This window comes from Halyomorpha halys, unplaced genomic scaffold (assembly GCF_000696795.3).
Source record: "Halyomorpha halys isolate HHAL.00 unplaced genomic scaffold, Hhal_1.1 Scaffold58.1, whole genome shotgun sequence".
Lineage (NCBI taxonomy): Eukaryota > Metazoa > Arthropoda > Insecta > Hemiptera > Pentatomidae > Halyomorpha > Halyomorpha halys.
Window position 1 is genome coordinate 3,133,675 of NW_027110919.1, and position 15,518 is coordinate 3,149,192.

General features: G+C 27.3%; 2 protein-coding genes across 2 annotated transcripts in view; both read left to right on the forward strand.

Moving 5' to 3' along the window:
• LOC106692516 (nucleoplasmin-like protein) overlaps positions 1-7,265 on the forward strand; it is an 11,327-nt gene extending 4,062 nt beyond the window's left edge. Inside the window, exons 3-6 of the mRNA XM_014438495.3 lie at positions 3,137-3,356; positions 4,705-4,805; positions 5,000-5,071; positions 6,946-7,265. Coding sequence (XP_014293981.1) covers positions 3,137-3,356; positions 4,705-4,805; positions 5,000-5,071; positions 6,946-6,951 — 399 coding nt within the window. The 3' untranslated portion in view covers positions 6,952-7,265. The remainder of the gene's footprint in view (positions 1-3,136; positions 3,357-4,704; positions 4,806-4,999; positions 5,072-6,945) is intronic.
• Positions 7,266-9,628: 2,363 nt separating this feature from the next.
• On the forward strand, positions 9,629-14,410 carry LOC106692452 (gustatory receptor for sugar taste 43a). The gene is made up of 5 exons (XM_014438408.2): positions 9,629-9,813; positions 12,335-12,632; positions 14,024-14,092; positions 14,163-14,252; positions 14,339-14,410. Exons 1-5 carry the CDS (start codon positions 9,629-9,631, stop codon positions 14,396-14,398), a joined length of 702 nt encoding a protein of 233 aa, XP_014293894.2. The 3' UTR covers positions 14,399-14,410.
• The last annotated feature ends 1,108 nt before the right edge of the window (positions 14,411-15,518 follow it).

Consider the following 15,518-nt stretch of genomic DNA (forward strand, 5'->3'; position numbering starts at 1 on the left):
TTTTACCACGGCAAAAGAAGGCAATTTTTTTCGATTTAACACAAGTTTTTCCATTCAACACGCTTTAACATAGATCATGAATACCCCTATTATAGTACAATTGCAATTGCAGTAAAGTATATCAAGTGATCACATGCCATATGTTTATATTAATTCCCGTTCATTGCCTCAGTGTTTGCATCTACCGTCTCTTGTCTATAATAACTGTTTACTAATTATACAAAATAAATTCAAATACTATTTTGTAAAAAGAGATTTAAATATATAAACAAAATAAAACATTACAATTTTTTTATTAACAGAATCATTCATTCATTTTTTATTTAACCTAAATAAATATGAACATAAAATATGTTTTGTTGTCAATTTGTTTATTGTGTTTATCTTTTATTTAAAAGTTGGTAGTAAAAAAATTCTGAGTTGTAGCTATGATGATTAATTTTTGGGTAATTTGCGTCTGATTTGCATATGATTATACTTAAATTATCTGAGCTACTTAACTGCAGAACTTTAAATAAATTAAAGATTGCTGTTACAACTAAAAACATACATGAAATGTAAATTTAGAGAATGTTATTTAGAGATTAGTTTTACATCGTCTCCACCATTTACAAAATCATGAACAGTGGCGATGTAAAGAATAATCATGTGTGTATCATTGAGTGATCAAAGTTTTGTAACTTATCATCACCTGAGACGTCCTCCACCACAGACTTTCCATTATCTAGACTGTTCAAACTATCGAAAAAATGGAAACTATTAGAAGTCTGGACTGCTCCAGGTTTATCTCATTTTCAAATACTCTCGTTTAAAAAGAGGAAAATATTGTATTATATGGACACGTAATAGAAAGAACATATTTTTATTGTGAAATTAATAGTTATATGTTCAGTTACTGTGTTATATTGTTTCCTAAATGAAAACTTAAGTTAGATGGATTAGGTTTTGTATAAGATTTATTAATAAATAATACTTAATAATGGTAAGATAATTATAAAAAAAATAAGAAGCATTTAATATTGGTTATTATATTCAGTATCCAGGGAAATTATATTAAACAAAAAGAAAAAAAAAATTTGTGGCCCTGGCAGAATTTTTTCTTGCATAAAAGAATGAGTGATACGGAGAAATATAATTTGAGGTTTAGAGTAGAGAAAAAATTGGATACTTAAAGAGGGGGGGAAGGGTATGGAGGTCTTTTTGGTTGTTGATACATACTTATTTCCCTTTCCTCTGCCTTCAGCTTCTCCTATCTTATATATTCAGTTATAATTAGAATGTTAGTGACCTTTCTTAATTTTGAATTAAATTAGGAAATACCTCAATGCTTAAAATTCAGAAAATATAATGAGATAGACATTTATGACCACTAAGCGTCTGTTTATTTTTTCAATCCTTTCTCTTTCAGTATTATTGAATTTTTTAGCTAAGGCAAATTTTGTAGTGATTTATTTTGTGATCCAAAACTATTATTTTTCAAGCAAATACTTAGGCTATATTTTTGAATTGTGTGTGTAGCAGTGATGTTATTTTTGGGTAATTTGCGTCAGATATTTAATGTTGATGAATTTCTTTCTGAGCTACATACCTATCATAAATGTGATACAATTATAAATGATTGAAATAGATTTTAGAACGTTTTAGTTTCAATTATTATATTTTAGATACGATCTTTCCAGATTTATTTTTTTAATATGTATTACTGAAATTCTTTTTCTTTTTTTCTAATAATTTTGTTCCTACTTATACTCCATGCGAATTGATGTGTGATTTTCTTGTTCTTAATAAAATTATATTGATCTTAATTTTCACTGGAAATTGTATTAATTAATTTAATGTTTATTTGTACAATTTCATTTTCGCCCCTTTTTGTTGGATTTGATTTAAATAACCTATAACTAGCTACTCCAAGTTTATGTGGCCATGATGATAAATTTTTGGGTAATTTGCGTCTGATCTGCAATGCTGATACTTATATTATCTGAGCTACATAACTACAGAAAACTAAATGAATTTAAGTGTTAACAGATTTTGACCATCTTTTTTTTTTCACTATGATAAGGGCAGGGGAATTGTTTATGGTTTAAGTGTGAAAAATTAGTGAAATACACGCTTATGTTTGACGATTATGTTTATTATGCCTCATTTTTTATCTTAAAGTTTAGGTAAATACTTATATCTATGTTTTTTACTGTAGTTATCAGCTAAGAAAGTAGAGTATTGTAATTGGGTCAAATTTTTGATGTGTAGTTTTCAACGAATTCATTGAATTTAATAATTCATCCATTATCCATTTTAAAGCTCTCAAGTAAAAAAAAAAAATTAGGATTTTTGGTCATTGATTTAATCCCATTTTTATAATACATTAGAAAGGCAATTGAATACTCACCTATATTAAAAGAAAGAATTGTACCAGTATTAGCAAAGATGTGGTGTATTTTAAGTTTTTATCCGTGTTTTATAAGTAATTTCATCAGTTTCTCTTGGAAAACCTTTCACTTTTGGTGTGTTCATTTTTTAAGTAATTCGAAATCTATAAATCTGGAATATTCCATTTTTAAGGATAATTATATAGTCAAATATAAAATGATATATAATCAAATATAAACCAAAAACATAAGTAAATAAACATAAAATCCTTGCCAGGACTATTATTGTTCTTTGCAACCAAATTACGATGTGATAAGGGGAAAGTAGTTTGAGTGGGCCCACCAGATTTTTTTTTAGTATGTTTTACAGTGTTTGCAAAATTAAATTCTACAAATGGATAACATAGAGACCTGTAGGTCGTAGGTTGCTAAACGATGGTTTTATATTATTCAAATTCTACTTATAATATAAATCCTGATAATATTATTTGGCATTGGTTATGTAAATTTTATTTTCTCCAAATTATACAAGTACTCTACCTTTTCCAGGCTAGAGTGAGGTAGTTGTATATCCTGTGTGGTAACCTGACCCAAGAAGCTCGATTTGCTTTCCAGATAGGTTTAGGATTTTAAGAGCACTTCTTTTTTTATGATAATGGTTAAGTTTTCTTAAGTTAAAGAATCTAATTGTTTGAATAATTAATATTTACTAAGTACTTCTAATACTTATTGATTAAATTTTAATAAAAATAAACTTGAATATACAGATTGTCCTGGGAGCAGAAGCAAAGGATGGAGACGTTAACGTGGTAGAAGTAGAAGCGATGGGATATAAAGCAGACGTGAAGTTTCCTATAGCAGTGATGAGAGGAGGTAGCACACAGTCACAGGCTGTCTTGGATCTTCTCTTTCCAGACCCACCAGTAACCTTCCATCTAGTCAAAGGATCAGGGCCTGTCCACTTACTAGGAAATCACACGATTGGCAGTAAGTTAATTTATTTTGTAATTTATACAGTAATGTATCTTCACTTTTATTTAATTAAGTTTACATTAATTAATTATAATTAGTTTGTTATTTCAAATGATAAAAAAGTTTAAATTTGTTGATCTTCATGATTATTAATCCAATTAAAACTACCTAAAAAAGGTTAATATATAAATTAATTACTTTCATTTAACATTTGTATTAAATTGGGCAATAATCATTAATACTTTATATGAATATGAGAGCTATCAGAGGTTGTAAAAGTAACTTTAAAATAAAGGTAAATATGTAGCAGGGATATATCTCTTATCTAGGGAGTGATCCACACTATTGGTCTACATACACCTATGAAGGAGGGGAAAAGTTCCCACTGCATTCCCTACTTTATGTTATTTAACTCTCCAGAGATTTCATTAAGATTTTTTAGATAGGTTCATCTACACTTAAAATATATTGAAAAATCATTATACATTTTCATGTCCTACATTTAAGAAAAAACTAATGTCTATTGTATGGCACCTATAGTGAAAAAGAGGGATGGATAAAACTAATTAAAATCACTTTAATTGAATATCCCTACTGAGTTTGTTTTACTAAATGTGTATACATTTGATTTTTAAATGTTCTATGATAAGATATGATTGAAATAACATGCTGGAGTATACTGTTTTACAACTGGAGACTGGATTTTCATGAAGTAAAAGACAAAGATGTCCAAAAATGTTGGTGCCAGTGTATGTTATAGTTGTTTTATCAGTTCTATATCAATTAATTTACTATTGTAAAATAGTAAGTTTAAAACATTTTAATAACATACTAAACACAAGTAATTAATGTAAGATGGTCCAGTTGAGGTCAAAATAACTGAAATAATAAACAATCTATTATTCAACGTTTTGCCCCACTTTACAGTGCTTCATAAGGGCTAAAAAAGATAAAAACTAGTAAAATTATGTAATAAAGTAAGAGAAAAAGATAACTTGAAATAAAAGTGAACCAAGGTGTGGTTAAATTAATGTAAAAATATAGGAAAACTTCTACACAAATGAACAAAGTAAGTTAACGGAAATAAAAATAAAATGTACAGTGAAAAGTATAAATAAACTAGAAATAAAAAAAATAAGTAAACATTAGTATAATTAAAACGAAAATTCAGAAGGAAAGCGAAAGAATGGCTATCGATAAGAGGATTATAATCATGATGTCTTATGGCAATGGGTAACTAATAGACAGTCAGCCTAAGTGTATTATGTTTAGACATTATCTATGCCTTATCTGTTTCTATTTCATACTTATGGTTATCATTTCAATAAATATTGATGATTAACTTAAAATTTCAATGTTTCAGCTGGTGAGTTGGTAGGTGATGATGATGAAGATGAGGATCTTGAAGATGAATTAGATGAAGAAGATCTGGAGGATTTGGAGGAGAGTCCTGAAAGGAATAATGTAAATATGACTAATAATCTTGCTTCTCATTTGAGTTTTTCTTTTTCCGTATATGAATTCATCTCTCATTTTTATTTTTTTTATTTATTCATATCAACTCAATTTTAAGTTATCTAGGAAGGAATATTGTCATATATTTTATTGTAATAAAATTATTTTGATTTCCATTAAATATTCTTTTTTTTTTATTGTAGATTGAAGACAAAAAACGCAAACTTTCACAATCCAACTCTAACAAGAAAGGGAAGAAGACAAAAGTTGATGAGGTAATATTTCCTTGTTCTAATAAACTTTTATTTTAAGTTAATCATAATTATATCTCATTGTCTCCACTAAGTTATTAAAAATGCAATTCGTACCTTGCATAGTAATGACAAAGCATTTAGGATGAAAGTGGAAGCACCACATAAATGTTTGTTTTCTTTTCTGAAGTAAGTAATCTTTCCATTTTTTCTACTATTTTCTTATCCTCCCTTTCTCACCATTTCTGGCACACAAGGTGTGGCAGCAGTTAGGCAGCGCACTGGGCTTGCACAAGCCATTACTACAAAAAATATTTTTATATTTTCTTTTTTTTTTTCTCATTAATTTGGGAACTTTACTGTGGTGCTGTCTGGAACTCGGTCGAGTGCCTTATTGCTGGGGCTGTATCTTGTTCTCTGGATCTGTCTTGATAGGCTAGCCCTCCTGGTTCACATCTTTCTGGCTTGCTACCAACGCTCTATTCCACTCCTCTATTGAGTCCTGAAGCATCTCCCATAAGTTTTGGGTCTTACCACTTCCCTCCCATAATCCCTCTGGTTGTGCTTTCAGCCTCTGCCTCTTATTATTAGTTTTCTATTTATTTATTAGTAACATTTTTAATTAATATTTTTTGTACCAATATTAATGTCAACAATAATTATGATGTTATTAGTATTGTACGTTATATTGATCAATACATTCATGCCTTGGATAAAATATTTGATGTTGGTCTGAGTTGGACTATTTATGGATGAAATAATACTCTCAAATTAATTTTTAATTTTTAATTTTTAAGAGTCAAATTAATTTTTTTATTTTATTGAGACTTGATCTTTATAATAAATGATAAGCCTTCCACCATAGGTATTATTTCTCACTTTAACACTCTACAATAGCCTGGGATTCAGTAAAATTTCAACTAAATCATTATTGACATTAACTTCACTTAGTATGATTAGATCGGTGGGGAATGAATTAATCGATAAATTAAATTTGTCCCTTTGTTTTATGAAGGTCCTAATGTTAGATGTGTTAAAAAAATTTCCTTAAATAGTTTTTGCCTTCCAAATGAATTGTCTTTATTGATTTTTTCTTCCGTAATAGTGTTATGTTCTTTTTGAGATTTTTTCATTATAAAATTGAAGGTATCTGCATCTGTCATTAATAACTCAGAATTTCAATGTGTCTGATTTACTAAGGACTGTTATAGACACTAACTATTTTTTTATGAGAATTTAAAGGTAGCTTAAAGTATTAATTATTCTTAACATTATTAAGAGGGGTTATTTAAGGTAGGCCTTCATTTTATTGTACACACTTTGGTTCAGAGAAAATTTATGACATTTCTAGAGGTTTTGAGTTAATAATTAACAAACATTTTGAATGGAAGGGAATACTCTAAAATATTCATTGGTACATTTTTTAACAAACCTGTACAAACAAATATACTTTTTTAAAACCAATTATAATAGTCAAGGAAACAAGCACCTAACTCTGACTCCCTAGGTACATACACTTAGGAAGATATCTTACTCTGATTCAATTACCACTATTGTTACCTTTTCAATACTTGACTACTGTGCTGTCCCCTCTCACTCCTAAACTTGGGTAAGTCCGCCACAACCATACTGTAATTCTTAGGTGTTTCAAATAATAATCATTAACAGTCATCAATATTTATTTAGTCCTTAGAGACTTCTAGGATCCCATTAATTTACAAAAAAAAAATATATATATATATCCGTTTAATATGTTTTTGTATACCATGGTAACTATCATATCTTTGAATTCTTATTTAAATATTTTGTAATCTATCCATATATACATCTATTATAAAATATTTAGTATCCAGGAGATATTTTGGAAACGTAGCTAATTTTATTTTTTTAATTTTCAGAAGTAAAATGGAGTATTACTGTGACGTCAACCATCTGCTACTTTACATTTTTTTAGAAGTTATGAATGAACTTATTATTGTACCAAATAAACAGGAAGTGCATAGGGAGTTGCCTGGGTCAGCAGTAATTTTATGTCAAGGAATCACCAACTTAAAAAAACTTGTTGAATTCCTGATGACCATTTTAAGTTATTAGTATTAAACTGTTGTAAAGGTTTTCCTTTGAACTAAGTTCTATTGTAAACGTTTCCCTCTCCAAACACCCTTATTGTCTACAGTATGTTTAATGGTAGAAATATAAATCCATGTATAATTTATCATTTCATGTTTTCTTAATTTTTTTTTTTGTTTTTGTTTTTTGTAAATTATCTGTATATTTGTGTACCAAATGGTTGCATATGTTTTTTTATATGTATTATTTTTGGGACGGATTTGAGTGTGTTGGTTCGAATGATTCTGTTTGACTACAAATCTAAGATGTGTACTTCTTTCTTAATACATTTTTCCCTTTCTATAAAGTTTTTTTAATTACCTAATTCCATTTGGTTCTATATATTTTTACAGATTATATTAATAAATGATATAGTTTTAAGAATGACGGATAATAGTTCTAAAAAGGATTATACAATTAAGCCCAAAAGAGAACTATCTTAACCTCATTGTTTTGTTGAATATCATGGCAACAAATTGTTGCCTTAATTGATTTTGATTTCTGTTTATCAGATGAAGAGAAGTCAATAAATTACTGCAAAACCTTTAACCAGAGTAAAAAGGAAATAAATATAGTGCAGAGGAAATGTTGATTCTGGTAAAGCAAAGTAGCTTTAGTGACTACTACTAAAAATATTGTACACTTAAATTAAATCATATATCTAAAGACATTTTTCAAATTGATCAAATAATTTTAACTTCATATATTAATGTAAATATCACCTACATCTGGGGTGCCCAACTTGAGGCATACATCTGGCCAGTAGGTTTTTTAATGTTTTATTCTTTAAAAAAAAAAAGTCAAGTTTTCTTTCAGGTAATTAATGATGAAAGTAATTTAGACTTGTCATATTTGATATAGTTAACAAAATTACTATCTTAAAGAAATAATTATTGTGAAGGGGGGAGGGGTAAAGTTGTGATAAGCCTCAATAGAAGAATCCTTGCTTATGGGCATGCATTAGAAAAAGGTTGAGAACCCTGGGATATTTATTGTATTTTATTTTTTACCTAATGTATAATTTAAATTTATTTGAAAATAATGTCCATGTTTGGATTTTTTTACTTAGAATCAATTATAAGTGACAACCTTTTATGCACATTGCCCCATCATCACTCGTACTGCAATTAACACTATACCATTTCATTTATGTAATTTATAGAGCAGTAACCAAAGAGCTTAATAAATATGATTAATATAGTTACCTTGATACATTAGCATTAATCCTTATTTAGTCATATTAAAATACATTGTCCATAACTGATAATAAATTACGATGGCAAAGTTAAAAAAAGGGTCTTTCATTAAACTCAAATTAAGGTTTAACTATTAATTCTATAATGTATCAAAATTGATTATGTTAGCTTCTCATAGAACAATTAAAGGTAACTATTTTAATAAAATTTAAGCTTTTCAGTTATTGTTCTATGAATTGCATAAATGAAATGGTTTGTAGTAAATTGCAGTATGCCTGATGTCGCTTACCATTGTCACTTATTGATTATTAGTAAAGAAATTCAAACATGGAAGATTTTTTCATTGCACCTTATCAAATAAATGTATTACTCCTTTATAATTTAGTCCTTTCAACTTACATTATCAAGATGAATTCAATTGTAGAAATGCTTTTCTTTTACACACTCTGACTCATGTCATTGTCCTGACCAAGATGGATAAGAAGTATTTTATTCCACCATGACATGCTACTGCTGTCTTAAGTTAAATTTAATTATATAACATTTTTTCAATTAGGTCTGTCCATATATTTCTAGTAATGGATCCTTTTTTAGTTATTTAATGAAAATCGCAACTTAGTAGCATTTGTCAAAAGCTTCATGAATATATAAGCAATTTGTTAGAAGCTGTCATAGATTTGGTCCCATTATATCAGAGTTCATATAGAAAAGTTAGGCTTATGAAAATTAGCATAAAGCTACCTTAATATGTACTGAAATCTTATTTTGTTATTTCTATTGTGTGGACATGAGTTATGAGGGAGTTAATGAACTAAAATTACTCCTATGCCCATAATGATATAACGAGTAAATAAAATAGTTACTTCTGTACCCATAGTGAAATAGTGGGAGTAATAGCAGTAATCATCTTTTAGCTCTTATTGTTAACCTCAAAGTGGCTTATCAATCAATATTTGCCTACAGCACTTAAGTTAGCATGATGGTGAGGTCGGTATATCTTTCCTTCAAGCCAGTATTTTATCTTTCCATCTTCTATGGTACAATGCCATTAAAGTTGGTCAGAGTGCCTTCGTTTCATTTCATTAAGGCATGGTCACACTTAGTCTTATCTTCAATTTATTTCTTGTGTAGTTTGGTTCATGGCATCCTGACCCCAAAAATTGTTGGTGGAGAGTCTAAAACTTCATCAACTTTGGTCCGTATCGATCTCACTGACAATAATGTTAGTGACTATGTTAGCTTCATTAGGAACCAGACCAGTGTTCAGATGGTAGCGATGCGGATGATGACTCCTTTAATGGTTTCATTCATGTGCCTCGGAGCCTTGATAGTCAGTGTTTTTTTTGTGAGGAGTGGTTTGCCTCCGCTATTTAATAAGCTATCTCATGTTGATCATTCTCTAAAAACTCTTATTAAACCAAATGGTAAAGAAGATTACAAGATAGCAATTTATGCTGCATTGTATTTTCTTGTTTCTACGCTTATAGTTACTTTATTTTATTTGTCCTATGCTTTTTATGTTGTTCAAAGCTGGGAAATTATTTGGAATGTGATCTTAACTATTGATAATTCGATATCATTTAGTACAGAAATACAGTTCATTGTTTTGGCTTTATATTTAAAAGGAAGATTTAAATTGATAAATGAACATTTATTTGAGCATGTTGATCAGTATGTTGTAGTAAACTATTTTTCTATTTACAAGTAAGTTTATTTATGATAACATAGACTAACTTTAAAAATTGAGCAAGCTGATTTTTAAAAGTATAAGTTTTCTATTTCTTTTTTTTATTCATAATATTTTATTTAGTTGGGTTTATTCTAGTGTATTAAATTTAGTTAATTTTTATTATACACCACATTTCAACACCGAAAAGGTTCAACTTATATAATATTAATATTTAGTGATTTGCACTTTACATATTCTCATTTATTTAAAATATATAAAATCAACTTTCAGATTTCAGAGTACTCCTCAGGATTAGCAGTATCTTCAGAGTTTTCTAAAAATTAAAATACAAATATAACCAATTGTGCACACATTATTTAAATAATAATTGAAAATTTGTATAAATTTCGTGGTATTAGGGAGATTTTTGTACAAGGTAATTTATACAATTTTTTAATTAATATTTAAACAATATGTGTACAATTGGTTTTCTTTTTTTGTTGCATTTTTAAATTTGTACAAAACACTGAAGGCGGAGTACTTTATTTATTGTATGTAATGTAATATATATATAAACGCTGGTTGATTTAATATATTAAATAAAGCAGCATATGAAAAGTACAAACCACTAACTATTTATATTATGTTAGTTAATTTTGGTTTTCATGAAAATCAGTCTCTATTTATGCCTTAGTAAGATCATTGGTAATTTGATATAAATTGACTTGAAAAAATTCTTTCGAATATTACCATTTAACTGTAATCATTTTTAACATGGATCATATTTATATGTCTGTCAATAAAATATTATTTTATCATCAAAAAGTTTTTAAAGGAATCAAATTTGATATGTTGAGTTTTGTATATAATTTAATGTGGCTATTAACACACCCTATCAGAAAGCTTAAACCCTCCACTCTTGAGTTTGTCAAGAAAAGGAATTCTATTTGGGAATATTCTTTTATTGTATAAGAAAACAGAAAATGGAATTGTTGCTAACTTGTAGATAGGTACCTAACTGAGGAACAAAACATTTAAAACTGAAATATATTTCTTCATGAAATTTCCAATATCCTTTTGCCCACTCAGTCTTTCCAATAACTGATCCATACATTTTTATTAAACAAATTGTAAATCAACTATCATATTTTTAATTTTAATAATTGTGTGCTTTTGACTTAAAAGTCCTTAAACCTTCAACTTTCTTTTCACCTTTCAAAGTACCATTGTGGGATGATCATTAACTTTAATTTATCAATAATCCTATTTTATTTTATTGTATTTTGACTGAACTGTTATTACCATCATACAATTTTTACTAACTCGATTTTGAAAAATCAGGATGAATAGTAAAAGAGTAATTGGCTCTTTATGGGAATATTTTTTCTCCATGAAATCTATTCCAGACTAAGAACAAATAATTAATTTTTTATGTAACCTTTTGAGATAATTACTTGAAATAATAATCATTTCATTGGTACATTTCCCTAATATGTTTAATAGTTATAAATTGAAATGTTATTGTTAATTTAAAAAAAATGAAATAGAGAATGTTTTGTACCCTAACATCAAATTTAAAAAGTCTGTCTAATATCTGAAAATGTTACTACTACTACACAGTATTGCATTTGTGTTCCTGATATTTTATTTATCTTAATTAGTTTTTATTTTACTTAAATTATGTCATTATTAGTTCAATTAATTGCTCGATAAAAATTTTCATGGAAATTTATCTTTGTTGATTATTAAGGTTTTAAGTAAATCATATCACTATCAAACTTAGTCATGAGTTATTTTTAATTTATTTTTGCAAAGATATTTGTCATTTTCATATTCATATTTTTTTTAACTTAAAAAAATCTTTAGTCATCAGGATCTATGATTTAATCAATCTAATTTTGACCTTAACAGTTCCGGTCAGTTGTCTTGTTGTTGGTTTTTGGTGCAATTTATTTATGAAAAGTAATGGAAAAAAAAAATTATTTTTAGAGGGTTTCTTTTGGTTTATACAACCAAAAGCAGTAAAACAAAGAGGATTTCACAATCTTAATATTAACTTTACCTTAAAACATAGCCATCATGTAAACATAGACATTGTAAAAGGAGAGTTTTCAAAAAGAGATAGTTCTATACTATCTCTGTATAGTCAATAAAGATTTGAAAAAGAGGATATAGAAAACAAAATGTTTGTCCACCTGTTGCACAATCGTGAGAGATTTGTAGCATTTTTCTATTTCGTGAAAAAAATTTTATACAATATTCTTATTCAGCTTAGTGTGTTTTGTTTGGTAGAGAATATTTATTTTTGTTTAGGAATGTTTTACCATCAAAGAATAACCTGACTGTCCAGAAAATTGAAATTCTTCATTATTCAAACAAAAAGCTGTGTGAATTGATGAAAGATCTGAATGGCATATATAAGTTACAGCTTCTCTGTACTGCTGCTGGTTGTTTTACTAAAGTCTTGTTCAATATTTATTTTGCAATGTTTTGGCAAAGCTTTAACTCTCTGAAGCATGCCTTGCAAAATATCGAAATCCTTTTATGGACCCTGTATTATTTGATGAGATTTTTGACGACAACTATTACTGCATCACTTACAAGCAAAGAGGTAATATAGTCTAACATAAATTAATGGTTCTCAAATGGTACTTTCTAAAGAAACTTTGTATATATTGTATTTATATGTACTACAAGTGCATTAATTATTTAGATGTATGGTCAGTTTGGTTGGGTACTAGTTCATGCTCTGTGATTACAAAGTTTTTTATAAAGAGCCAGTGGTGGATAAATAATTCTAATCTAGAAATTAAAGATACATTTCTTTTCTTTTCAGTTAACTAAGTTGTAAATAAATAACATTCTTTTTATTACAACTAAGATAAATGTTGTGTATTAAATAATAATTTAACTCATTATAATACTTGAACTCATTATATCAGTCTACTTAACTGCAAAAAAAAAAAAAAAAATGAAAAATTGGGCCCTTGGCTCAACTCAAAATGTTGTTAGATTGTGTGTTTTCCTTAATATGTTAAACAGGAGCAATAAGCCTTCATGAATTACTTAAAGACAATAATAAGTCTGATTTAGTTCACTTATTTTTTATTTAAAAATTAATTTTTGTTTATATAAAAACTCTGTTTGAGACAGAAAACTGTTAAAATACTATTTAAATTATAATTCTTTAAAAATTATTAAGGGGAGATTTCATGTAGATAACTTAAATTTTTATTGAGAATATTGATTTGTAACATCTATATGACACGGGACAACTAAAATTTTTACATAAACTGAATATTTTTTTGGTGTAGAATATTAATTTGTCAAAAAAACTTTACTTTTCAGAAGTGGATATATTAACTTTCAAAATTCTATTTTCCACATGTTTAATAGTAACTGCTTTTTGTTCCAAGCCTGAAAACCTTCAGTATACTTTAAATATTTCCAAATTATAGTGTGCTTTACTTTATGCAATGCAGAGGGAACAATTTTTTAATTTTTTTATCCCAACTTGAAAGTTTTTTCTTTGATTATTCAAACGATTCATTATTTCGATTCTTTGTTAAAAATTTATCACAATGATTGGTGTGATAAATTTTTAACAAAGAAGGTGTCTGTGATAAATAATTTTAATTTAATGTGAAAATTGACTAATTAGGTTAATTTGTTGGATTGACTTGGGCAGAATAGCCTGTATGAGAGCCTGAGGATGGCCGAATTGGCTTATTGTTATAAATTGAATAAATATGTTTTGAGACTAAAATGGATATAATTGTATTTAATTAAACAATATTAACCAGTCTCAAGAAAGTGTTAAGATTATAAATAAAATCCTCAATTATTATTAATCAGTTTCAAATCAGGTTAAAAACTCTCTTCTATGAACGTTATAAAAGGTTTTTTGAAAACTACCCATGTATTTATTGATGTGTGTAAGTGTATTTTAATGGATGTTACAGTAATAATGTTAGTTTTAGGAGAAATTGTTTAATTTTTCAGGCTATGAGAACAAGAACTATAGTAGCTCATATTAATTCGAGACATCTAGCTAAAGAAATACAGGAAGAGGTAATTTTAATATATATTACTTACAATTATTAAAAAAAATTTTTTTATATATACATTTTTCTGATTTTAGTTAAATTTGTTTTCAAATCATATTTCATCAATGGAAATGAAATTCACAGCTTGTGGTTTACTAACAGTTAATTCGAGATTGATAACTGCTGTAAGTCATGTTTGATTAGAAATAAGTAATGTAACAGAATTTCTTTAAATAGATTTTGGTAGTAACACCAAGAAATTTATTTTCAGGCCTTAGCAACTGGTACAACATATCTTGTTGTTTTGGTACAATTCAAACCTCAAATATAAATTATTCAAGACTTAACTACATCTATATCTGAATAATAGAATTATATGCAGATATTTTAGAGAATTTAACATATTTCATATTACAGCTCAAGATTGGTATGAAATGAAATAAAAAAATAATTTTATTCTGGGACAAAAGTCCCCATAGAATTATTACTTAGTTCAGACTTTATGATTAAATTAAAATTATTCAATATTATATTTGGATTATTATTTGAAAAATCATTTAAATTTAAATTAGGTAATAATAGTTATTTATTTTATTTTAATATTAGTTTAAAATGTTTCCCATCTTTTTCTAATTTTTAACTTTTTTATAAGATATTTCATTGATTGATGCAGTTACTATTATGTTTGAATAATGTTCAAAAGTGTACTTAGTCGTTAATTGAGATAGCTGATTCATTGCACACCACTTACTAACACTAAGTTAAGAAATTTAGCCATATTTAAAATTAATAAAATTTTAAGGATAGTAATTCTTTTTATGAATTTGGACACATCATATCTGCTCACTTTATTTTATTTTAAATAATATATTATAACAATATTTTATTACATCAATTAATGTTTATAAATGTGTGTTTTTAAGGAAATTATTAGTTAGTTGAAATTTTCAGGCTCTGCATGTATAATTTTAACGTATTAATTTCTATAATGTATTTCAATAATGGAAACTTAAAAATTAAAATGGATGCTTAAAAAAAAAAAAAAAAAAAAAAAAGGTGATACAATAAGTAGTTTAAATAAAAAAAAAAAAAACTGTTTTTAAATTAAGTGTCACAAAAAAACATCACATAACTTACTTATTTATGGATATTGTAGTTACTATTTGCATGGTACATGTAGACCAGTGGTTCCCGCCATCCAAGTTTGCGGACTTGAGATGGGTCCGCGAGGGCCTTGGGATTGACTGCGGGAGGATCCAGAACATATTTTTGTAACAATTTATTGTTAGAACTATTGTATTAGTTATTTTTCCTAAACTTTCAGTGTTATCTGAACAGTTTTAACAGATAAATAAAAATAAAAGTGACTAAAAATACGTAGATAAGCTATTTCATTTTCAGATATTTTCCCAGGAGGAACCCCTTTGCTCCAAGTTAGGAATAATCGTGGA

Excerpts from the sequence above, each read along its gene's own strand:
- LOC106692452 (XM_014438408.2), top strand. The coding sequence starts at position 9,629 with ATGCGGATGATGACTCCTTTAATGGTTTCATTCATGTGCCTCGGAGCC. Across the intron at positions 12,633-14,023 it reads CATCACTTACAAGCAAAGAG|GCTATGAGAACAAGAACTAT; the intron begins GTAATATAGTCT and ends TTAATTTTTCAG. Across the intron at positions 14,093-14,162 it reads CTAAAGAAATACAGGAAGAG|TTAAATTTGTTTTCAAATCA; the intron begins GTAATTTTAATA and ends TTCTGATTTTAG.